Here is a 23,909-nt window from a genome sequence, read left to right on the forward strand (position 1 = left end):
AAACTGCAAAGCTTTTCTTTAAGCCTGCAATGTTTGCCGCATTAGTTTTCCATTTCTCTCCTATCTCTCCTGAATATGTTAGCTCCTTGCTGTGGGTGAGAATCCCATGAGGAACAGCAACCCTGTAACACCCCATCCCAATAGCCAGAATCCAGATCTAATTGTGTTGACAGCATTTGACTGAGGGGGAGGAGCGAGTGTCTACAGTCTAGCAGTGGTTGGAGATTAGCAATTTGGAACCTGGCTCTGATGGTCTGTTCACTACTGCCAGGTCACTGAAGCTAATAGATGCCGCGTGGTGGCTCAGTGGTTGGCACTGCTGCCTCACAGCAGCAAGGACCCAGGTTCAATTCCAGCCTCTGGCAACTGTCTGTGTGGAATTTGCACATTCTGCCTGTGTCTGTGTGGATTTCTTCCAGGTGCTGCAGCTCTCTTTCTCCACCCCCCCCCGCCCCCCACCAAAACAAAGTCCAAAGATGTGCAGGTTAGGTGGATTGACCAAGCTAAATTGCTCAAAGTATCCAGCAACTTGTTGATTAGTTAGATTAGCCGCAGCAAATGCAGGATCACAACGATGGGGTAGGGGATAGATTTGGGCGGGGTGCTGTTTGGAGGGTCAGTGTGGCCTCTATGGGCTGAATGTCTTGCTTCGTGACCATAGGGATTCTTTGATTCTTAGTATCCTAACCTGTTTTGACCATAATTTCTAGACCTTTGCCTAACCCATGTGACTTTGAGTGTTTGGGGGCATGGAGCTGGGTGCTCAGCTCTGTGATCTTCTGTCTGTCTTTTAAGATATTGCTGGAGTGAGCATTGTACTTCTAATGCCTGCAATAAATTTCAAGTTGTATTAATATATTGTATTTTGATGTAATTTTGTAATATGAAAAAAATTGAAATTCAGTATTTTCTATTGTATTGAAGACTCGAGGGTATTGCTCGTGATGCAGAGCTGGTCGACAAATCCATTGCAGATCTCCAGCGACTGGGCGAGCTCATACATAATGGCTGTGTTATGGCCCTCAAGGAATTTGAAGAACAGCTAAAAGAAAATCCTGGTCTGGAGGGTAAGCACTGGGCCCTGAACTTCAGTTGCCTGCTCTTTGCTCTAGAGATTTGGTTTCTTTGATTTGCAGCAGCGCTGAGGAGAACTTGTTGGGAGTCCTCTGAAAATCAGATCACAACAAAGGTTCAAGGAATGGGGTAAGGGCAGAGTGGAATTATTTGAAGATGTTCCACCTCCCTCAGCGTTCCTTCTGAATTGTCCCATGCACCCCTCAGTGGAGGAGACCACTAGCTGTAAGGGCTGTGTAAATATAAGTTTGACCAGTGGACAATACCACATCAATGATTATAAAATTCATAATTTGGCAATTCTTGATATTTAGCACCACACAAAAACTTGAAGCAAACTATGCATCTATCTACTTATAAACCCCACCAGGAGCATGCAAGTAAGCACAGTTATGGCAATGTGCAGCATTGGATCTTGTAGTGGAAATCATCAATATTTTTATAGCATTGGCGCAGACGCATTGCTGAACTTAGTTATAACTCCATCTTGATCTGTCTTGACTGCACTTTCTTTGCAGCTGTAATACCGTAGTTCTTCTATAATGTAATGGTTGTGTTCTTGTGCAACCCCGCATTAAAAGTATTGGCGATTCAACCACGTTACAGCCAACACACACTTTAAAAGTTCACAATTCATAAATCGTGTTACAGAGACTTCAGATTAACGAAACGCATGTTTATAGCAGAACGATCTGTATTCTGCATTCTGTTCTATTGTCCTGATTCACTTTGTATGGTATGCAAAACAGCACTTTTCACTGTATCTAGGTACATGCAACAACAATAAATCAGTCAATCTTAGCTGCTGTTTTGTATATTCTCTTATTCTAGCCTGATCTGTTCTGGGTCTAGATTAGATTACTTTAGATTACTTTACAGTGTGGAAACAGGCCCTTTGGCCCAACAAGTCCACACCGACCCGCCGAAGCGTAACCCACCCATACCCCTACATTTACCCCTTACCTAACACTACGGGCAATTTAGCATGGCCAATTCACCTGACCTGCACATCTTTGGACTGTGGGAGGAAACCGGAGCACCCGGAGGAAACCCACGCAGACACGGGGAGAACGTGCAAACTCCACACAGTCAGTCGCCTGAGACGGGAATTGAACCCGGGTCTCTGGCGCTGCGAGGCAGCAGTGCTAACCACTGTGCCACCGTGCCGCCCACAAATTGCAGCTTCCTTGTTGGAAAGACACTTTAGCTTGTTAACTCAGCAGATTTCTTGCATTTTTAAGCCAGGTTGTCTCTGTGATCAGCCAAGCTTCACACATTCACCATGTTACATTCTGATTCCAAGCTGTCCAAACTTCATGTTCAGCATAGGTCCAGCTGTGATGACCATATTTCTTTTCTGGGTGAGCGATGCGCTTAATGCATTGATGTTTTTGAGGCGTACTTTGGAACTGGTGGTCCGTTTGTAGCATTGCTCATTGTCTTGAACTCTCTTGATTTACAATCGATGTTCTGGAAATTAGAAAAAATGCAAAATAGAAATACGTTCCTGGTAAACGAAGAAATGTGATCTCCAAAACAAAATTGTTCAGCGACCTAGTTAATTGATTTGGAAGGGGAGCTGCACGGCTGTGCGCTTTTCTCTGCTGCTTATACATTATAATTCTGACCAATCTCTTACAGGAAAGGGCCCTGGGAAAAAGAGGGGACCAACTATCAAGGTTTCTGGTGTCCAGGTCAATGTTAAATCGATTCTCATCCATGAAGATGAGTTTGAGGCTTTGCATAAAGCCATTCCTGTGGATCCTGAGGAAAGAAAAAAGTGAGTTCAGGAGTTTGTGCTTCGGAATATACTTGAGGCATTTATATTTTTGTCATTGTAACTTTGCACTTTCATCAAGTGTGAGGTAGTGAAAATAGAAGTACTGTGCAATGTGATGAACTCATTCTTCTGCTGCTGAGGTGATATTCTAACCATAGTGTCAAACCCTTCTTCAGAAAGCACTGGGTGCGCTTATACAGACTTTAATTGCATATCTTCTTAAAATAATGATCAGTGAGGCTGGTTTGGTCTTGGCTAGTTTTTGATCCTGGCCAGTTTCTTTGCAGAATCCAAGTGACTGCTTTTCTATTTGTTTTAAAAGTGTCACACATTTTGAGGGTGATGTTTCAAGTAGGACCAATAAATGGGAAACCTGGTTGGGCATGGCTGAGTCAGACCGAAGGGTCTGTTTCCATACTGTATGACTGTAATGAAAATCTGTCACTGTTTTCTGTTGTGTTAAACAGATTGAAGGAGCCTAATGAGCTCAGTGATAATTTGGCGACTGCTGTGTTTTGATATCTAGTCTGTGATGACATTGCTGACCTCAAGGCAATATTTATTGTTAGTGATATTGCTTTCTGTATTCCTATGTTAGAGAAAGTGGGAATAATCCAGCATATTTATTGCTATCCGCTATGTATTGAGCCCTTTTCCCACTTCAGGGTGAAAAGAAAATGCATGGACACGAGAGCTCAGGTGTTGGGATCAGCTGTGATGTTAACTTGTCGTCACAACAGCCTGTGAGACTCTTTAATAGTTGAGGCTTCTCTGGGGATGGTTGAGGTACCAGAAGGGAGCTGGTGCCTGTGGAACCACAGCTAAACAAAGGACGCATCTTCTCAAATGGGATGAGGAAGGAGAATGGTCAACTGTTGCCCTTACATTTCTATTCCTGGGCATTTTTAACTTTGAGTATTTGTCACTTGTGTAGAGTAAATGTTCTTGCAGAGATGAAGTCCCTCACAGCCTGAAGCATTCTGCTTGCTTCTGATACCTTTAAACAGGACATTGTGTGCTCACTGAGGTCAATCTGTGTGCTATCTCTGAAAACTGCAGTGATTTATATATTGTCCCTGCTGTGTAGGTACCGTTTACCCTGTCATGCGAAGGCAGTGCATTTCGACACCGATTGGGGTGTGGAGGAGGATTCCAACTTGCTGATAGGGATCTATGAGTGCGGTTATAGCAACTGGGAGCAGATAAAAATGGACCCCGATCTGCAGCTTACCAATAAGGTAGGCCATTCCGTGTTCCATTTGATAAATCTGCAACTTGCTTTGCATCCAGGCGGATTTGGGAAATGAGCCAATTAAATATCTGTTTCTAGACGGCACCTCACTCTTTTAAGGTAGTTTTATTGGGAAGACGATGATACGATGGGTTCAGTGCTAGACTTTTATCTCTGGGACGTGGTTCATAACTGTCCAGACTGATGTTGAGGGAGGTGTGTGTGTGTAGTCTCCTGTTTGCTGGCTGCAAGGCTCCTGTGTGATAAATGTCTGAGGAAACTTGGTGTGAGCCAACAACTCAAAACTCTAACTGGTGCCCAAAAGGGCAACAAGATGGTCAGCATATGGGACCATGCCATATTGGGGAAGTGAATGGCCATCTGTGGTTGGGGGAAATTTGCTCAACATTTCACCAGAGCTGTACCTAACGTGGGGGTACTTCAGTGTTGATAATTGGCTGATTAATATATGCAAGTGTTTGGCTCCCCGTTATGAATGTGCCTGCCTGATCACCGCGAAGCATGAACAAGAGCGATAGAATGTGAGCTGTTTACTGACCTCTCTGCTACTGAGCTTACTCTCACCATTGGGAGGTACACAAATGCTTCATATTGTCCAGCCCTCCCATTTCACAATTGGTCTTCCCACAGGCACATAGTTACATATAGAACTTGGCATGTTTGTAACTGAGTCATGGGGCAAAGCCCACAACCCCTTCCCGATGAGACCGGTATAATGATACATTTAACCTTTTTAAAAAGTCTGCTAGTGTCTTAGTTTTCAAGAATGTCTGAAAGACATGAAACACTTGAAAATTAATGAAACTTACTATTATTTCTGATAGCTTGGTCGATTTGCCAGGGAGCTATACCCGGAGTTGAAGAGTAATGGACATAGGAGCTGAATAATATATAAGCTGCAGTTAAAATGCCATAGTTACAGAGCATGGAGTACATGCTATTCCTTAAGGGAATCATGCGCATGTTTTTTTTTATAGTATATTTCTCTGCTGCAGTTTGAACGATAACTGATTGCATACGTCGGGTGTTTCTCTTCTTTCAGATTCTTCCAGATGATCCCAACCGCAAACCACAAGCCAAGCATCTCCAGTCTCGAGCTGATTACCTGATCAAGCTTCTGAAGAAAGACATGATCAAGAAGGATGCTTTGAAACAGGAAGAGGAGGTTAGTTAAATAGGTGTGAAGCAGCCCTTGGGTTAGAAAGCTTAAGTTCCCTGGAAAGACAGACTCGGCCAAATGGTGCAGATAAGATTTATTGACAACAAAAAGTCGGAAATTCAGTCCTTCGAGCCGGCTCCACTATTTAATATGATCATGGCTGATTTCATCTCTGCCTCAACTCCACTTTCCTGCCCAATCTCCATAACTCTTCAACCCATTACAAATTAAAAATCTATCTATCTCCTCCCTAAGTTTATTCAATGCCCCAGCATCCACCACACTCTAGGGTAGTGAATTCATGACTCATTGAGAAAACTAATTTCTCCTCATCTCTGTATTAAATCTGCTACTCTTTATCCTTGTTCTCGAGTAGCTGGGTGAGTACCTGAGAAAAAAAGGACAGGAAGGATGTGCTGGTAATGTGGGTAGAGGTTTGTATGGTGTACACACGCTAACATAGACCAGTTAGAATACCCTTACTTCACACCATCGCAAACAAAAATAAGATTTGCATTTACTTGGCATTTCATCATGATTTCAGGTATCTCAAAGATCTTGAGATGAACGGGCTGTGATTAGATTCCCTCCAGTGTGGAAACAAGCTCTTCAGCCCAACAAGTCCACATTGACCCTCCAAAGAGTAACCCACCCAGACCTATTTCCTTACCCTATATTTACCCCTGATTAGTGCACCTAACACTATGGCCAATTTAGCATGGCCAATTCACCTGACCTGCACATCTTTGGACTGTGGGAGGAAACCGGAGCACCCGGAGAAAACCCACGCAGACACGGGGAGAATGTGCAAATTCCACACAGACAGTCGCCCAAGGCAGGAATCGAACCCAGGTCCCTGGTGCTATGAGGCAGCAGTGCTAACCACTGAGCCACCGTGCTGCCCTGATGGTTTCAAACATATATGATCCCGGAGAAAACAGAGCTTAGTCACATTGTCTGATTTCACATCTTGTCCAAAGCCTGACACTTTGAATAATTTAACACCACTGAGCTCTGCATTGAAATGTAAACCTGATTTTTTTTTTGCCTCTACTATGGAATGGAGCTTAAACCTACAATCTCTTGGTCCAAACTTGATTCAGCTACCGATTAAACAAAATTGACATGCAGGTGGGAAGTGATTCAAAGAGGTTCTTTGGTTTTCGGTTTTTCTTAGCTCTGAAGGCAGGAAAGGATGTGGTAATTTGGGAATTAATGCTGCATATTGATCAGACAGACAGTGAGAACTCTTGATGTGGAAACTCACTTATTTTGGCTGCAGAATGTTTTAAGAAATTGCTTTTTGTCACATAGACGAAACCAAAGAAGCGGAAACCTAGAGTAAAGAAAGAGAACAAGGCACCAAGGCTGAAGGATGAAAGTGGCAATGACATCACATCTCCTCGGCTTTCTGACAATCCATCCGAGGAGGATGGAGAGCTGAAGGTAAGCTGTGGGGATTCAGTTCTTAAATAGGTGCTTTTTCTTGAAATTAACTGGTGAGAAAGCGATAGCTGGAAAATGTTAATGCGATTTATCAAGCCATGTTTCTCCGTGACTGGTGAACAATTTTGCGTCACTGTTTTGTGAAGCAAATGCACAGGGGTGATCGAGTGAGTGTAGGCTATTTAGCCATTCCTTTCAAAGTGCATGTTACATTGACCTAATATAATTGTCTTTTGCCTGCTGATCCCCTCTTTGAGTCTTCCCTACACTAAAAATATGACCTCATGTGTCATTTGACTTGCTGCCTCTTCAGCTTCTCCTGTTCTAACAGTGAACCAAGCCCATCAGCACCCTAACTCTATGCATATCATTCTCATCAGTATTTCCAGTGCAAAGAGAATTTTTTAAGAAGTCTTTACTCACTGGATTTGGGCACTGCTGATGACATCCGCATTTATTACCCTCAAGAAGATGCTGCTGTGTTGACAGAGTCTGATTGGTGAAGATGTTTCTGCAGTGATCTTAGCTATGGAGCTCGAGGGTATTGATCCAGTGATTTTTTTTTTTAATAACCCGTGCTTCAGGAGTGATAAATCAAGAACTTCCTTCACGGTCTCCCTTCAGTCCACTTCATTGTTATCTTCTGTCAAGTAGCTGAGATACGAATGGTCACAGTAGTTACTTAGAGTCCAGTCTTGTGGAATTGTACAACTCGAAGGCAGCGTTTGCTCATCATGCCCCTGGTTATTTCCAAGAACAGTCTAATTAGTTGCGTTGATCTGCTTTATTCCCTAGGCTGTGAATTTCTTCCTGTAAAAGTCTTTACACATTCCTCTTTTAAAAATTATTTTTGAATTTGCTCCTCTATTTGTTCTGCCACCACGTTCCAAATAGTGTTTAAATAGTGCTGAATAAAGGAAACTTGTGATCTATTGCCTTTAAGGCTGGTAGTAGATGAAATGATTAATGTAACTTGAGGGAAATAAGCCTGTAAGACCTCTGGGGGAATAGGACTAAATGGATTACTGTATAGAGAACCAGTATGGATTTGATGGGCCAAATGTCTTGTCTTCCATGCCCTTATGATGCTGCACATAAGCAATGATGAAGCTGGCTATCACACATCAGGGTAGTGCTCTTAAATGTGTTTTTAAAAGTTTGATTTCAAGTGTTTTGATGTTCTTGCAGGATGGTGGCTTGGACCGCGCTCCTGTAAAGAAAAAGCTGAAGAAAAAAGACAACAAGGAGAACAAGGAGAAAGGTGATCTCAAGAAGGAGAAAGACGGGCAGAAAGGGAAAAAGAAGACCAAGACTAAGAAGGACAAGGTAGTGAGAGATGTCAACTTGCATTATCAAATCAAAAGGCAGAAACTTCCTTGTAGTATCTTTCACAAGCTCGAAACATCCTGATGTGAGTTCCATAGAAACATTGAAAATAGGAGCAGAAGTAAGCCATTCGGCCCTTTGAGCCTGCTCCACTCTTCAAGATGATCATGACTAATGTATCAACAGGGTACTTCCTGTTCCTGCTTTCTCCCCATACCGTTTCATTGCTCTAATCCTAAGAACTGTATCGAACTTTTTCTTGAAAACATCCAATGCTTTGGCCTCAACTGCTTTCTGTGGCAGAGAATACCACAGACTCGCCATTCTGTAGGTGATGAATGTTTTCATTACAGCCCTAAGTGGGCCTATCCCCCTTCCTCAAGCTGTGACCCCAGTTCTGGGTTCCTCAGTCATCTGGAACATCATTCTTGCTTTGACCCTGTTTAGTCCTTTTAGAATTTTCTAGTTCCTGTACGATCACCCCTCATTCTTCTGAACTCCAGTGAGTAGTAGCCCGAACGAATCCAGCATCTCTTCATACATCAATCCTGCCATTCCAGGAATCAGTCTGGTAAACCTTTATTGCATTCCTTCCATGGCCAGACATCATTCCTCAGAAAAGGAGACAAAAACTGCAAACAGTACTTTTAGTTACTGCCAGATAGGTACTTGTAAAGTTTAGTCAAATGTTACGTCTAAAATGAATCATTGAGGTATCTTACTGCTTTAATTCTAACCTCTTAGCCGAGCCTGATTTTAAATGTTCCACCACTGGTGGCCAGGCCTTCGGTTGCCTTTTTTAAAATTTATTACGTGGTGGGATGTGGGCATCGCTGGCTGGGCCAGCACTTAGTTTCCATTCATCCTTCCCCTGAGAAATGGTGCTGGGCTGCCTTCTTGAACCGCTACTAGTCCGTGTGGTTTAGGTACATGGTACTGTGAACAAGGGAGTTCCAGGATTTTGACCCAGTCACAGTTGAAGACAGCAATATAGTTCCAAGTCAGGATGGTGTGTGATTTAATGGGCAACTTGCTGGTGGTGTTCCCATGCATCAGCTGCTCTTGTCCTTCCAGGTGGTAGAGATCATGGATTTGGAAGATGCTGTCAGCGGAGATTTGGTGAGTTGTTGCAATGCGTCTTGCAGTTGGTACCTACTACTGTGGCTGTGTTGGTGACAGAGAGAACACTCCTAGTATGTTATTAGTGTGGGATTTGGGCATGGCAATGCCATTGAACCTCAAGGGGAGATGGATAGATGCTTTCTTGTTGCAGATGATAATTATATGATGCTAATTTGCTGTACATTGATACACACTGATCCACTATCTGAGGAGTTGTAAATGGTCTGAATGCCCACACCTGACCTTATAATGGCAAGAAACTCTTTTAATAAAGCAGCTGAAGATTATTGGGCCGAGGACACTACCGTGAGGACCATGGCGGCTCTTGGTGGAAGGGTAGTGTCCCTACCTCCTGAGGCCTAGTTTCAAGTCCTGGTGCTTCAGAGATATGTCAGCATCTCTGAACAGATGGTTTAGGGAATATCTACCTTGAACACCCGTGGTGATGTCCTGGGGCTGAGAGGCTGACCTCTCAATAACCATAGCCACTTTATCCTAATTAAGGCTCCAACCAGCAGAGGATTCCAATTTTGATGTTGATCACACGTAGCCTTGATATCAAAGAGCAATGACTCACTTCCCATCTTGATTTGTGCTCTTTTTCCATTCTTGGATTGAGGCTTGAATGAGTTAAGAGCTGATTAACCCTAGCAGAACCCAAAATGAGTATCCGTGAACTCTTGTAACTGAGTAAGTGCTCTTTGGTAGCACTGTTGAAAACACCTTCATCGAATTTTCTGATGGAGAGTAATCTGATGAGGTAATAATTGGCCTGTTCCTGATTTTTGTATCCAGGACATAGCTGGGTCATTTCCCACATTGCTGCTGAGATTCTAGTTTTGCAGCAGTACAGGACCAACTCTACAAGGGGCGCACAGTAAGTTCTGGAGCATAAGTCTTCAGTATCATTGCCAGAATATGATCAGGGCCCATAGCCTTTGCAGTGTGCAAAGCCTTTGGCTGTGTCTTAATATTAAAGTGAATGGAGTCCAGTTGCCTGAAGACTGACTCCTGTGATGTACAGGAATTCAAAATGAGGCCAAGGTGGATCATTCACTCGGCACTTCTGGCTGAAGACTGTTGCAAATCTTAGTAACAAATCCCCCCAGTTGCAGAGAGAGGACATTCAACCTATCGACGCTCCCTCCCCCAACCATACCCCTCATGGGGTCTTTACCATGGCTAACCCACCCAGCTTGCAAATCCCTGTGGGATAATTTAGCATTTAATTTTATATCTTTGGGCTGTGGCAGGAAACCCATGCAGATACAGAGAGAACATGCCTCAGTCTTTCCTTTTTGCCTGTAACTGAAACTCTGAAATACACTTGTTAAACCTCTTTCTACCTTGCATACCTCCTCTAAGACACTCTTAAAACTTACTTCTTTGACCAAAACCTCGGTCATCTGATCCAGTATCCCTTTTGGTGGCTCCGTGTCATAATGTTTCGCAAGGCTGCTGTGAAGCCCTTGGGATGTTTGGTGACGTTAAAACTGCTATGTAAATGGGCATCATTGTGCAAATATCTCAGATGCTAGGGCTGTGGAATGTGCCCATCAGCAAAGTGCAAACTCAGGCTAGTAACTTCAGAGTTCCCTGACCTCAAGCATTCTGCAAGATCCTTGTGAACAAAACTACATTGACACCCGAGTTTGAGTTAACTGCCCCAGTGTCAGAAGAATTATTGGTCCCTGTTGCTATTGTTATTCGTGGTGTGGTGGCGTCGTGAGGTGCAGATGGCGAAGTAGATCAAACAGTTGAGCTTGAAGCTGTGAAAGCTTCACCATCACACCATCTCAACAGAGCCATCATCTCAGCTGTTGTGTTTTTTTTTGTATGAGCAACTTCAAGAGGATTGACTACATCTGCTTTTCTTAGAAATTGATGTTCGAGCTCTCACAGACTGCTTGGATAAAGGTTTCTGAATTAGTATCTCAGCCCATTCTGGAGAAGGGTAAACTCTTAGCTCATGAAACATCTGATTAAAATTCATATTCTGAGATCACTGCCTGTCCCTATTTTCCTGTATAGTTCATTCAAATCAAAATAAAATGCTACAAATAGATACAAGATCCTGCAGCATCTGTGGAGAGTTAAATCAGTGTTATTTCTTCAGGCCAGTGATCTTCCGCCTGAATTAAAATGCCAACTCAGTTTCCTTTAGCACTGATGTTGTCTGAACACATTTTCTGTTTCTGTTGCAGAGGTCCAACATCTACAAGATTTTGCTTTGTGTTCGTTTAGGTTATTTTCTTTTTGTCTTCCAAACAGATGAAGTCTGATGCTAGGGACAAGATTCGGAAGTCTGTGTCCAAAGGTCCGGTTCACATTACAGCAGGGAATGACCCAGTACCGATTGGAGAGGAGGGTGAGGATGAGTTAGACCAGGAAACGTTCAGCATTGTGAGTACCTATTATCAGAATTCAGAGAGAAAATGTATATGAGAGATTCTTGGCTAAGTTTTTAAAGTTCTTACTCTATGAAGAAGGGATGCAAAAATAAACAATGTTATGCAAAATTAATATGGAAACCAGTGAGTCTTTTGAGTGTTCTGTTGATTTAATGATTGAGGAATGCTGTGGTGGTGAATGGAATATTTCTAGGTAGTCATCGACGTGCACTGTCGTTATGTTTGATTATTTGTTCATTGGGGTTTTCATCCCAGAAGGTAGACTGTCATACATCTGCTCCTCTTTATATTCCCAGCTGCCCTCGCACGCACATAAAATCAACTACATCTATTCCATAATATTCATTATCCAGTTCAAATAGTATAAAACATTACATTTCATAACATCTACAGTAACTGCCCCTGTTTACAGTAATGAGATTGAAGATTGCACCTCCCTCTCTCTGCTATTGTATGTTAACTTGCTCTTTTCCCCAGTCACGTGCGGATTAGTCTTTACAACTTATCAGTAGTCTCTTCTTTTGTTTCAAGGAGTAGAACATAGATGACAAAATATAGCTCCTCAGCATTCGATTCCTGAGGTTCAGGTTCAGTTTTTTTGATTCCTGAAGAAGGGCTTATGCCCGAAACGTCAATTCTCCTGCTCCTCTGAAGCTGCCTGGCCTGCTGTGTTTTTCCAGCACCACATTTTTCAACTCTGGTACTCCAGCAGTCCTCACTTTCTCTCAGTTTTTTTGATGTTGACATGTCCTTTGTTCTGACAAAGCCCAGATCAGCCTTTGGGTCACACTTTGTCTACACTGTCAGCTCAGGGTAGCTGCAGGGAACAAGACCCCTGCACTATCCCATCAGATGCTTGGCTAGTCAGTTTTCATGCCCTGAACAAATGAGGGAAGAAAATGATCCAGCATTCCTGCTCCTGATGTCTTTCCGCTGTTAATGTTTGTTATATCATTAAGATACACAGGTGATGGATATTGCTGAGAACCCTGGTGTGGCACAGTGGTTGCTCCCTACCCCTAAACAAGGAGGCTTGGGTTCCAGTCCCACCTCCAGAGGTCTGTAATAACATCTCTGAACAGGTTGATCGTAAAAAGAGATTAAATTTTAAAAAACACTTGTAAAGGGAGGCTACTCTTGTTAGTATGTATTTAATCGACTGTCTCCTGTTTAATCGGTCTCAGCATAATATTATAAAGAGTGACTGGGCCATTTAAGAAGCTGTCACCTTGTTTATTTAGCTTAATTGATTTTTCAAAACTAGTAGAAAGAGGGGCTGGTGGGCAGTGAATCAGTTTGTAGAAGGCAGACATTTGCGATACTGCATTCTTTAAATAAACCAATCATCAAAGCAATGATGTGCAAGGAAGTGAAGATTTCTGAATGCTTGGTGAGGACAGGATAGTGCTCAGCTCCAGAAGATCGACCTTGCATTTAGTTACATCTCAGGCTGAGTAGATGAACATATTCAGTGAGGAACCACTCAAGTCAGAACCTTGAAGAGAACAGGGGTATAGGTAATAGTTAAAACTGATGTGATTAGGTTCTGACATTATGTGGCTGATTGATTGAGCACCTATGAAGAGATATTCTTTGTCCATTACCCTGATAGTGCAAGGAGCGAATGCGGCCGGTTAAGAAAGCTCTCAAGCAGCTGGATAAGCCGGAAGATGGGCTATCTGAAAAGGAGCAGCTCCAACACACCCGCAGCTGCCTGCTGAAGATTGGTGACCGAATTAGTGAGTGCCTTAAAGCATACACAGACTCTGAGCAGGTCAAGATCTGGAGAAGGTACAGTGTAATGGCTTTTTTTAAAATTCCAAATCCATTCCATGGCCATGTTGCTCAGCTTTTTTTGTGATTTAGACAAAAATGTGAATACTACTGTCAACTAGACCTCAGTTCTGTATTCAAATGGGTTGGTGGGTTATTGTTTTCAGATTGTGAATCAGTGTAATATTGAGTGTAGAACTTCTAGTCTTGTGTCAGTGCAGCTACTGTAAGTAATCTACTGCACAAGTAGGAGAGAGAGGTTATTTAGAAACATCAAAATGGCTATCACAAGTTCAAGTCCAACACATCCTCTAATCTCTGCTGACGACTTCAATACACCACTACTGAGTGAGTGCAACATTATCAAAGGTACTGTCATTCAGATGGACTCTTCCAATCATGGAAAATGAAGGCAGAGAAGGAGGCCACTCAGCCCGTCACATCTATGCTGGCTAAAAAAGAGCCATACAGGCTGAGCCTACTTTCTCAGTTGGTAGCACTTAAAGTCCATATTCAGATATTCTGGAAATGCAGTGAGGGCTTCTGCTCTAATCAACCAATGAGCTCCAGTCCCATTTGGTGAAAAAAATTATCTTCAATTCCCTGCTATTCCTCTTTCAACTACTTCGGAAATATAAAATGGAGGATTGACTTGTTTGTTCAGGATAAGAGCAAAATTAGCTGATTTTCAAAACAAACGTGACCTTGAGTCTAATCTTTGCTCCTACTCTGAGCCATTAGCCTCAGTATCTCAATTTAGATTGCAAGGCCATTTTAACCCAGGAGGTGGGACAGCTGTTTTACGAAAGCATTTTCTTGTCTCATCCTCACAGAAATCTCTGGATTTTTGTCTCCAAGTTCACTGAATTTGATGCCAGAAAGCTGCACAAACTGTACAAGTTAGCACAGAAGAGGCGGTCCCAGGAAGAGGTAATGATAACCTGGTCACTCTCTCATTCACAGGGGTCCTGTGCATTTCCTGAGTGTGATCCTGAATGAGACTGAGGAGTATAGTATTGTCCTTCCTCCCTCCCTCTCCCATCGGGGGAGATGAGCAGAGATGGGGCCATGCATTTTAGGAAATCTAGGATCTCTGATACTTAGATTAGGATCATGGGAATTCTTCTCCTCTTCTTGCTGACACCAGAGACTAACTGGGTTAGCATTGAGCAAACATGGAACATGTTAGATCCTGAGGGGACTTGATCGGGTGGATTTCAAGAACCTAGAACCAGGATTCAGTTTAAAAATAAGTGCGGAACCATTTAAAGCAGAGATGAGGAAAAATAAATTCTGTCAGAGGGTGAGAGTTTAGAATTTCCTTCATAAATGACAATGGAAGCAGAGCCTTTAACCGTTTTTAAGGCAAAGGTCGATAGTTTCTTGATGACCGAGGGAATGAAAGATTATCAGGGATGTGCAAGCAGGTAGAGTTGAGGTTAAAATCAGGTCAGTCATGATCTTGGTAGAACTTTAAGAACTGAACATCGTTGTTTTGTGTGTGGACCCCAACAGCAAGTGCATTTATCAAGATATGTAGATGAGCGTAAGAAATTGGAGCAGGGAGAGACCATTCAGCCCCTCAGGGCTACTGCCACCATTCTGTTCGATATGCCTGATCTCCTCTTACATGCCAGCTCCCCCATAGCCCTCAACCCTCCTTGACATTTCACAGATCTGTTCACATCTTCTTTAAATCATTTCAGTGATCTAGCCTCCGCTTCTGTCTGGCGTAGAGAATTCCAGACATAACTACTTTCTGGGAAATGAAATTCCTCTGCCTCTCAATTCTGAATGAGTATCTTCTTCTTCTATAACTGTGTCCCCAAGTTTGAGATTCTCTCACTAGTGGAAGCAAACTAAAGGGGCATCCATTTACAACTGAGCTGCAGAGGAATATCTTTTCCCAGAGAGTAATGAATGTCTGGAATTCTCTACCCAGCAAGTTGTGGGTAGAGAATACTTAAAAGGAGGTTAGTATGTTTTTGAATATCAGTGAGTTGAGGGCTGAGCTGAGCTGATACATCAGGGGAGGCAGGTCCTGGAGCAAGTCAGCCATGGTCTTGTTGAATGAAAGGCTTGAGGGGCTATAATTGTTGGTAGAAGATTACTGTGGGACTGAGATTCTCATGGGTGCACATTGGAAAAATTAAGAAACATGTCTCCTCTTGAGCAATACTCAAGATTGTTTCTCCCTCACTGAGCCTCTGTGACTCTGATTTAATTATGCCCATTTCCAAACTGCCACTTTATCTAGGAGGAACAGAAGAAGAAAGAGAATAATTCTGAGAGTAAACGTCAGTTCAAACTGGAGCCTTCGGGATCAAGTCGTGATTCCATGAATTCTCAGTTGCACGTGCAACATGGTCCTCCTGTTCCTCACCTGCTGCCACCCCATCATCAGCAAATGCATAGTCATCACCGGGAGCCCTACAACCAACTCAACAAGCGACCTTTCAACAATGCAGGTAAGTAACAATGACACACTTCCTCCATCCACACACCCTTAGCCACCACTGGGAAGATGTGGTGCAGTGTTGGATACATCTCAGCAGCTTGTTTGTTGCTGTCGGGCCCTGGACCCACTGTGCTAGGCATCTCCTTGCATAGAATCCCTACAGTGTGGAAGCAGGCCGTTCAGCCCATCAAGTCCGCACAGGCCATCCCACTGTCCGATCCCTATAACCCTGTGTTTCCTTTCACATGGCTAATCCATGTAACCTGCACATCTTTGGTCTGTGGGAGGAAACTGGATCATCCATAGGAAGCCCACATAGACACTGGAAGAATGTGCAAATGCCTCACAGATAGTGGCCTGACGTGGGAGTCGCATCCAGATCCCTGGCGCTGTGAGACAGCAGTGCTCACCACTGAGCCACCATGCGACCCTATTTTGAGTCATGTTGTAACTGCTAAGTGGAAGCCAAACACCTTCCTCCGAAGTAGCGATGTTTCTCAAAACGTTTTGAGTCTTTTTCACCTGCTGTGTGGAAACTGTTTAACTGTCCCTCCTGATATCTAATCCTTGTGTCTGACTGGAAAGCACAAGAAGGTAAGGATGGAACACTGAACCCTAGCTTTGTGAACACGCTGCCCCCAGGCTGCTGGATGTGCAGCAAGCAGCTGGTACTCCCTTTAAGATGTGCACAGACACTGACGTTTCAAGATCTTGTGCACAGCATTTAACCTCGGCACACTGATTGCTGCATTGCCTTCCAGTTCTGGAACTAGTTGTGCTGCACAGACCTTGGAGGTTGACACAACCGGAAAGAAACTAGCGGGAATGCTGGAAGCAGCCAAGTCTGGCAAAAGCAAGGGGGTGTTGGCGCTCTGCCAAAATGGCGCCTCAGCTTCAGTGGGAGCCTCGCGGGGTTAGTCAGGTCTGCCGAACGGTTCCCACCGAGGTGATCATTCTCTGGCTTGTTCTGCTGTTTGTAGATCGGGGAGACCGACCGAGGGATCGGATGTACAACTACAACAATAACCAGCAGTGGGGATCTGATCGGCATCATCCATATGACCAACACAGATACAAGGACCATCATTTTGGGGACCGAAGGCCGCGCGGAGATCCCCACAGAAACTCTGGCAATTATCGGCCAAACAACATTCACCGCAAGAGACCATACAACCAGTATGGCAATGAGCGAGACCACCGAGGTCACCGGGATTACTATGACAGGTGCCTTTCATTCGCATACTCAGTGGTGGTTTGTGACGATTGCAGGTCTCTTCAACTGTTTAGCATAACGTACCAGCTTAGCAAATTTTTTTTTTGCTTTAATATTTTCTCCTACCAGCCAGCAGCCTAGTGAATTTGTGAATCTCTAAAACATCATTATGCTTCCAGCAGTGTGCCACCTAGTCATCCATAAAGCATTGTAACTAGCCTCTATGTTTGATACATACTCAACATAATTCATTCATGTTATTTGAGATTTGCTGGCTAGGTCGTCATTCATTGCCCATCTCTAATTGCCCCATTGGGATCAACTTACAATCTGTTCCACTTTTCTTAAAGTCCATTTAACATCCTTTGAATCTGTACTTCCGCCTATCCCTCTGTTGTTCGAAAATATCAAGAACGTAGAACAATACAGCGCAGAACAGGCCCTTTGGTCCTCATTGTTGTGCCAACCTGTGAACTAATCTAAGCTCATCCCCCTACACTATCCCATCATCATCCGTGTGCTTATCCAAAGATTGTTTAAATCTCCCTAATGTGGCTGAGTTAACTACATTGGCAGGTAGGGCATTCCACGCCCTTGCCACTCTGAGTAAAGCACTTGCCTCTGGCACCTGTCTTAAATCTATCACCCCTCGATTTGTAGTTAGGCCCCCTCATACAAGCTGATGTCATCATCCTAGGAAAAAGACTTGCACTGTCTACCCTATCTAATCCTCTGATCATCTTATGTGTTTTCCCCTATTCACAGTATAATTAATATTCCTACTCACTGCTATAGATAATAAATTAACTGACCTTTAATTGCTTGAATTGCTTCTTTCGCCTTTTTTGAATAATATTTTACCATGTTGCCATTCTGGTTTGCTCTTGTATTTTCACTTTGTTGATGTTTCCTTTCATTCATATGTTACATAGAATGGACTGGAAGCAATTGATGCTATCTCATAGAATCAAAGAATCCCTACAGTGTGGAAATAGGCCCGTCGGCCCAATAAGTCCACACTGACCCATGGAAGAGTAACCTACCCAGACCCGTTCCCCTACTCTATTATCCTATATTTACCCCTTACTAATGCACCTAAGCCACACATCTCTGAACACTAGGCAATTTAGAGCTGAAAATGTGTTGCTGGAAAAGCGCAGCAGGTCAGGCAGCATCCAAGGAGCAGGAGAATCGACGTTTTGGGCATGAGCCCTTCTTCAGGCTGATGCCCAAAACGTCAATTCTCCTGCTCCTTGGATGCTGCCTGACCTGCTGCGCTTTTCCAACAACACATTTTCAGCTCTGATCTCCAGCATCTGCAGTCTTCACTTTCTCCACTGGGCAATTTAGCATGGCCAAATCACCTGACCTGCACACTTTTGGATTCTGGGAGGAAACTGGAGCACCTGGAGGAAACCCACGCAGACGCTTGGAGAATGTGCATACTCCACACAGGCAGTTGCCCGAGGCTGGAATCGAACCAAGGTCCCTGGCGCTGTGAGGCCACTGAGCCACCGTGCCACCTCCAACTGCCTATCATCCATTTTCCCCTCTTGCCCCCCTCACGGTTTCTGTCAATTTTATCCTCCAGTAAGTGAATGTTTCTCCCTAATAATGTGGCTAAAATACTATACCTTCTCTTTCACTGATGTAATGCAGTGTTGTCCTCCCCTCTCCAACCATTTTCCAGTACTGCAATTTCAGCCTTGATGTCTGCACATCCGCTACAAGTCAGCCACAGCATCCCCCTCCCCTCTCCAATGACGGTCGAGAATCTGACTTTGTGGCTATACTTGGAACAATTCTTTGACATGTTAATTTAGATCATTTCCATTTTCCTTTCAGGCGGCACCAAGATCTGAAACGACGCAGATCAGATGAATTCCGACCTCAGGACCACCATAACTTAGGGCACCAACCAGATTTCCGGAGATTGCCTGATCACAGACAGCCTGGGGCCTACCACAGCCAAGGACCTTCTGAACACTATAGACCCTTTCACCTTGAAAAACCGATGGAGCACAAGGCACCCACGGGAGACCACCGTTCACCCCTCTCTCAGAAATCGCCACATGATTCAAAATCCCCTCTTGAGCACAGGTCCCCTCTAGACCGCTCACTGGAACACAAGAATACTCCTGACTATAACTGGAATGTGAGAAAAACGTAGAGTCTGTTCTGGGAGAAATGGGAAGCTGCTCCACAGTTCTCCAGTTTATGAATTTAAAGCGACAACGTACTTTCCCTAGTCTCACCACACACAAACAAATTGAGCGTACTGCTGTGATATCAATTACACAAAGAATGTGAAACAATTACAGAGAATGAGGAGAGATTTCTGCTGCTTGGACAAGAACGCTCACAATTTGGTCCTTTCCAGAAAGGATGGTATTGGCACGGATATCAGATCTGTGCACTTGTGCTCAGTCAGGAAACTGTTTTTGGTCAGGAAGGGAATAGGTTTGGGCTTCTGGGGAAATGATGGCTGCTGCGTTATAGGCAATGATGTTAACAACCTGTTCAAGGAGGATGTCAGCAGAGAGTGCAATTCACAAAAGATGTCATATCTCCTGTCAGCTTTGTCTGTTCATGGTCTCTGCCAAAATATTTCTATGTTTTATCCTAAATGTGTGTGATGAATACTCTCTCTGTGCTGAGTAGTGTTGGGCAGGTCAGTACTTTTTCTAAGTAGTGTTCCAAATTCAGCAGTGGAGCCAACTTGCGTTTCCACTCGCTAGCTAATCTATAGAGAGCAGTACCAGTGTTGAGGCAGAGATAGGGGTAGCTGTATGTGTTACCCTGTCTTCCAGCACTACCGGAACATGCCCAAGAAATACCAAAAAAAATGGGAAACGGGATGGTTTGAAATACTTCCGTAGACGCAAGTTTAGTGTCTCGCTAGAAAGGAAGGAAGGGCAAAGTAGAGCAGGTGGGGGAATTAGCACTTTGTGTTAAGTACAAAAATGCCTTGTTTTGATTTCTGGAATCTGTCTTTAGAATGTAGTGTTGTCATTTTACAGCAGAAGTATTAGAACTTTACAAACTGAAGAATCACTAAAGAAAATATCAGTATCTTGATTCTAATGGCCAGTCTTCACAATCCATAATTTAGAAGCTTTGTGTTGTACTCGGTCACAATGTAAGCACTTTGTTCTGTTTGCTTCCCCTCACCCTGCCTGCCCTGTCATTCCTTCTGCCTTGATTATTGTGGACTGGTCAATCCTCACAAGTAAAATAACCTATTTTTTTATGACTTTGTTCCAACCTGTGTTTGATGGGGTGGGGGTATAATTGTATCTTTTTTTAAAAAAAAAAAGTGGAGAAAGGAGGAGGAGTCGTTGAGCAGTGATATGATTGAATTTTTAATTGGTAATTGGACAAGTCTCCACATGATTGACTGTGCCATTGGATGTCAAGATGGCTAATCATCAGTGTTTTGGTTTCCACGTCCGTTGTGGTTGTAGAATGCAGCTATGACTGCAGGATATCCCGAGTGATGTCCTTTTCAGTGTTTCAAGTCATGGAGAATGTGGCACCTTGTCTCTTTGCACAACTTACACACGCCCGCACCCCCAGCCCACCCTGCTCAAACCAACCAATTAGCAACCAACACACACTCCCATTATCTTGAGTGAGGCATTTCCAATTAACAGACAAATCCAACCAAATGTTTTCATATTTAACGAATAAAATCCCTTTTGATCGTTCCTCAGGTCCTTGCTTTTTCAAAAATTATTTTAGCTAATAAAATGATTTTGAATAGGTGTTTATTAAGTCAACTCATGCATTGATTCAATGAACGAACTCAGGAATAATCCTTCCATACGCACGTTTCAGCTGCAGGTGGAAATGCTCAGTGTGGCCAATGTTCCTTAGTCTTTCTTCCACTGCAGCAGCATTTAAGAAACCAAATAGCAGGAACAAGTTACACCTCAATCATCAAAGATTAAATAAAATGTGAGGATACTGTTAAAATCCCCAAATCACGCTATACACACAAAATGCCTCCACACGTATGACTTGAATTAAATTATAATTAAAAATTCCCATGGAATTTAATTTTTAAAAATTTAATTGGACAGATCTAATGGCTAGTGTATGCCAAAGTTCCAGTTGGCCCTTAAGCGGGTTCTTGGCCCTGAGAATTAACTGGTGTGTTGAACACTGTGACATGTCACAGTTGCTGCTTGCTCTCAACGGCAAAGAACTGGTTTTCAGCAGAGTAGGAGCCCTGCATCAGCCTCCTTGGTGTGTCAGCACATCCAGGGTTCATATGATCCATTCATGTGAATTGCCCTGGAAGGGGCAGCCCATTCGGCCAATGTGACAGGAGCTGAGCAACAGCTGGTCAAGATCGCAGAATCCCTACAGTGCGGAAACCGGCCATTCAGCCCTCTGAGTCCGCACCGACCTTCCAAACAGCATTCCCCCACCCCTCCCAGACTCTCACCCCTCCCCTATCACTGTAACCCTACATTTCCCATAACTAATCCACTTAGCCTGCAGCTCCCTGGACACTAAGGGCAATTTACCATGGTCACTCCACCTAAGCTGCGTATCTTTGGATTGGGGGAGGAAACTGGAGTATCCAGAGGAAGCCCCTGCAGACTCGGAGAATGTGTAAACTCAACCAGGGTCCCTGGCGCTGTGAAGCAGCAGTGCTAACCACTGAGCCACCATCTTCTCAAATATGGTTTGGGCTGGGCAATTCTCATCAGCATCATCCACATCCTATGGACAAATTTAAAACAAAATCACTTCTTTTGTGGTATAGTCCTCTCTGTGTCTACTACATGGAATCAGAAACACATTGATTTCATAGGCCTATTGAAAGACTTGTCTCCTGCTTGGTTTAATTATTTATTGGGCATTTTGCAAAATTAAGTGAAATGCCTATTTTGGGAGGCAGCAAGGCTGAAAGAATTTTCACCCCTTCTGGATGGTGTGCTCAAAGAAACCTCATCCATTCCTGGGCCTCCTATACCACCTGTCACTTCAACTCCAAGTTTTGTCTTTCTGTTCTCAGCAGTTTAGCTTAGACAACAATGCTCTCATCGAGACCTCCGCCTGCCCAACTCGATATGTTTATGTCACCTACAAATTGGTAGATGATCTAACACCATGTCCATTCACCATTTCAGTGAGGACATGTAACTGATATAATTACGATTCTGCCACGTAGCACACATGTTAGCATTTAATATGGTGCATAGGGCCACTTCAGTTTACTTCTGAAGATATGTGGCCCTAGAAATATTTTATTTGAGGACCATTCTCTGCTCTGAAGCATGAGTGTGACAGGGCATGGGGTCTGCGTTCCCAACCATCTCACCTTGAGCTCCAGATTTTCCATGTGCCACTCTGGAGTCTTTTTCACAACAACAGAAGGCTTAAAATGAGAAACTAGTGGTTGAGGGTGGGGGATGTTGGCAGTCACTAGTTCCTTGAACTCAACACTTTTTGGAGAACAAAATGACAGAACATCTGGCGATACTTCTCCACCAAGTGGGTAGTCCAGAGACATGGGAATAACAATCTCTCTGAGCACTTACTTGTGCTGCTGCTGTTCAGGCCAATATTAGCTCAAAATGGAGAAGCTTTGAGAGGGCCAAGGTTCTGAATCTTGGTAGATTTTCTTGATTGAAGGATGAGTGTTGGGAAGTGTGTTACGTGTTGGCTTGGTTTATATTTACCTGGAATTGTGTTGATTTCTCCCCTTTATTTTTCAAAGCAAGAATTATAATCAAGTTGAGCGTGAAGAGATTGAGGAGCTGGTAGGACGTGAAGTTTTTACATTTAAAGTTCTATGGAGATCTATGGCTACAGTAACCGTGCAACAAAACTGTAGCTAGTAGCCATGAGCAAGCAGGCAGAGGTGAATGTGCCCTCAGCGATCTGGTGCACAAAGAAATGTATGGGTCCCACCATCATTAGTCAAGGCAGCGCAAAGATCCCCTTACTATACGATTTGTTGTTAATCTTTTCTATCACGGGATTTGTAGCAGTGAACCAGTGGGTACACACTGACTAGTTTAGATGAACGGTTACCAGGAGCTACTTCTGGAGGCAACCCATCAGTGATGAGGAAAACTTGACGGTACACCTCAGCTGAACCTTGTTTTCTTTCTCATGGTGCTATTCCCGTGGAATTGATGAAAACCGTACAGCGTTTTGGTACAACATACACACGTGCCCACAGAAGTGCAATAACTTATAATAATTTTTATTGCTCAGAAGTTCCACATCGTTCTGTAGGGCAGACTTTTGTCGTGTGTCTAACCTTCCACCCTGGAGATCTTCCACATGCTGTCACCCTTCCAATATTTTCTCCGTGCATCAGATACAACATGAAGCTAGAGCAAGAACATGTTTCCCAGTTTTAATTTTTTAAAAATCTTTTAATATATCTCCTGCCTCAAATTCTAAAGACTGTAAGAATGAAGGAGATGTTAAAGTGATGGAAGAAGATAAAAGAAACTAGCTGCCAAAATAGTCCCACTAATTTTTTGTTTTGCTAAAAGGGTTGGTACAGAGTTTCTGTAAAACTTATGTGGACTTTTTAAAATGACTTTAAGAAAAAGTAAATATTAATTTATATTTGTGAAAAGGCCACTGTTAGTGCATTTTGGTGTAAATACTTTGTTTATAGTACGTATTAAATTTTCCTACACCTTAACTCTTTGCTGTTCAGTGATTACTATTTTGTTTTAACATGGAGTGTATGTGGAATGGAAGAACTTCATTTATGGATTGTTGGCGATATCATCACAAAACTCGGTGCCTTTGGACAATCCAAGGCACTTCACAGCAACATTACCAAGTTAAAACTTGACACTGAGCCATGTGATAATTATGGAATTCAATTATAGGTAGATCCCTCAGGTGCATCTCAAAG

General features: G+C 43.3%; 1 protein-coding gene across 3 annotated transcripts in view; it reads left to right on the top strand.

Moving 5' to 3' along the window:
* The window catches only part of chd2 (chromodomain helicase DNA binding protein 2), a 96,974-nt gene extending 73,284 nt beyond the window's left edge, over positions 1–23,690 (top strand). For 2 of the 3 annotated variants that reach the window (XM_043677228.2, XM_043677229.2), the window contains 12 exons: positions 925–1,067; positions 2,716–2,854; positions 3,942–4,092; positions 5,149–5,271; positions 6,580–6,711; positions 7,900–8,037; positions 11,431–11,562; positions 13,183–13,361; positions 14,177–14,273; positions 15,601–15,811; positions 16,782–17,025; positions 18,860–23,690. In XM_043677228.2, the coding sequence (XP_043533163.2) occupies positions 925–1,067; positions 2,716–2,854; positions 3,942–4,092; positions 5,149–5,271; positions 6,580–6,711; positions 7,900–8,037; positions 11,431–11,562; positions 13,183–13,361; positions 14,177–14,273; positions 15,601–15,811; positions 16,782–17,025; positions 18,860–19,184 (2,014 nt within the window). In that variant the 3' untranslated portion in view covers positions 19,185–23,690. Of the gene's footprint in view, positions 1–924; positions 1,068–2,715; positions 2,855–3,941; positions 4,093–5,148; positions 5,272–6,579; positions 6,712–7,899; positions 8,038–11,430; positions 11,563–13,182; positions 13,362–14,176; positions 14,274–15,600; positions 15,812–16,781; positions 17,026–18,859 lie in introns of those variants that run through there. The other variant, XR_015753832.1, reaches the window with a different exon arrangement.
* The last annotated feature ends 219 nt before the right edge of the window (positions 23,691–23,909 follow it).

The sequence above is a fragment of the Chiloscyllium plagiosum genome, unplaced genomic scaffold (genome assembly GCF_037043375.1).
Source record: "Chiloscyllium plagiosum isolate Xiang-an unplaced genomic scaffold, Cpla_swu_hap1 HiC_scaffold_39, whole genome shotgun sequence".
Classification (NCBI taxonomy): Eukaryota; Metazoa; Chordata; class Chondrichthyes; order Orectolobiformes; family Hemiscylliidae; genus Chiloscyllium; species Chiloscyllium plagiosum.